The 1,529-nt window shown below is 47.5% G+C and overlaps 1 protein-coding gene across 1 annotated transcript; it reads left to right on the plus strand.

The window, feature by feature from the left end:
• Positions 1-219: 219 nt before the first annotated feature.
• On the plus strand, positions 220-1,276 carry phlda2 (pleckstrin homology-like domain, family A, member 2). Its single transcript, XM_042496570.2, has 2 exons — positions 220-807; positions 916-1,276. Exon 1 carries the CDS (start codon positions 351-353, stop codon positions 765-767), a length of 417 nt encoding a protein of 138 aa, XP_042352504.1. The 5' UTR covers positions 220-350; the 3' UTR covers positions 768-807; positions 916-1,276.
• The last annotated feature ends 253 nt before the right edge of the window (positions 1,277-1,529 follow it).

The following is a 1,529-nucleotide window of genomic DNA, read 5'->3' on the forward strand; positions in this document are numbered from 1 at the left end:
GGCAAACAGACTAATCTCCGCAGTAGGATGTGGATTAGTAATTAACATGTTGGGGGTGTAATTAGGTCCACGTTAGGACTTCCTTTGCCCTCTTCCCCCAGCCTCCGCCGCAGCTTCCGCCCACACACAGCCTTGAATTACTCCACTGGCAACTGTTGATGCATTCCCAAGTCATCTGACGTCAAGTGGGAAGGGCCCAGGCCAGAGTAGACTATAAAAATCCTCTGCTACCTTATTCCATTCACAACGCAACTCTGGATTACGAAAATCTCTAGCAGAGAAGCTCCTTCCTCGGGCTCCTCGGACAGACACAGCAGGGGAAGTTTCACAAACCTGCCCGACATAAAAAAATGAAAATGTCAGCGGCGGAGATCAGCCAGGTCCTCAAGGAGGGAGAGCTGGAGAAGAGGAGCGACAACCTGCTCCAGTTCTGGAAGAGGAAGACGTGCGTCCTGACCACGGACAGCCTCAATATTTACGCCGACACACAGAAGCGCTCCAAGGGCAAGGAGCTCAAGTTGCAGTCTATCAAGAAGGTGGACTGCGTGGAGCGCACCGGAAAGTTCGTCTATTTCACCATCGTGACCACAGACAATAAGGAGATCGATTTCCGGTGCTCTGGAGAGGAGAACTGCTGGAATGCAGTGATCACAATGGCCCTGATCGATTACCAAAACAGAAAGGCCATCCAGGACTTTAAAACGCGGCAGGACAATGAGAGCGCGTCGCCCGGACAGCAGGAGAGGCGCATGGCGAGGGCGCCCTGAGCCGCTGTAGGGACTCCGGCAGTGAACCACTCCTAATATGGTGAGGGACACACCGTGACACAGAGCTCACAATATATATGAATAAACATTAACTGTAGCTGGACGCAGTGGGAGCATCTCTAAACTAACGACTTTTATCTCCTTCTAGTGTCAAAGTGGACCATAAAGAAATAATATGCGGACCAAAAGGAAGACGAGGTCATCCGGTCCGGAGATGAAGGATTGTTCGGGGCTGAGCTCTCGGAGAGAGTTGGGACAACTCATCTAAAACCCAAAGACGGGAAAGACTTTCAGCAGCTCCACACACAGGACTGAACCCTTGAATTGTCAAAACTATTTCAAGTCTGCTCTCCTGGGAGGAATGACTCCTAAAATCATGATGTTAATTTATTTGTTTCCAGGATATGGTGTTACTGGCAAACAGCTTGTGTTGTTTAAATTATTTACTATTTCAACTGTGTGTTGAGTGTGTATTTATTTGAATAAATATTCATGCATTTTTGACATAACTTTATACTCTCCGCTACTTTTGTTCTTCATGTCTCGACTAGAAGCCTTTTTTACTTCAAGGTCTGTCAGTATCTCATTACAGCGTTATAGAGTCAGTAACAGTATATTTGACACTCGGGGACACTTTTCACCAGCAGCATTTCTTCATAAATGCCAGACATGCATCAGTAAAAAGGGAGTGGAGGACAGGAAAGTCCCTTTCCTCTCTGCTGTCAGGTGGAATGTGACTCTTGATTGTCACTGGAGGGTTTC

The sequence above is a fragment of the Plectropomus leopardus genome, chromosome 7 (genome assembly GCF_026936395.1).
Source record: "Plectropomus leopardus strain MGB_pleo_1.0 chromosome 7, ASM2693639v1, whole genome shotgun sequence".
NCBI lineage: Eukaryota > Metazoa > Chordata > Actinopteri > Perciformes > Serranidae > Plectropomus > Plectropomus leopardus.

Excerpts from the sequence above, each read along its gene's own strand:
- phlda2 (XM_042496570.2), top strand. The coding sequence starts at position 351 with ATGAAAATGTCAGCGGCGGAGATCAGCCAGGTCCTCAAGGAGGGAGAG.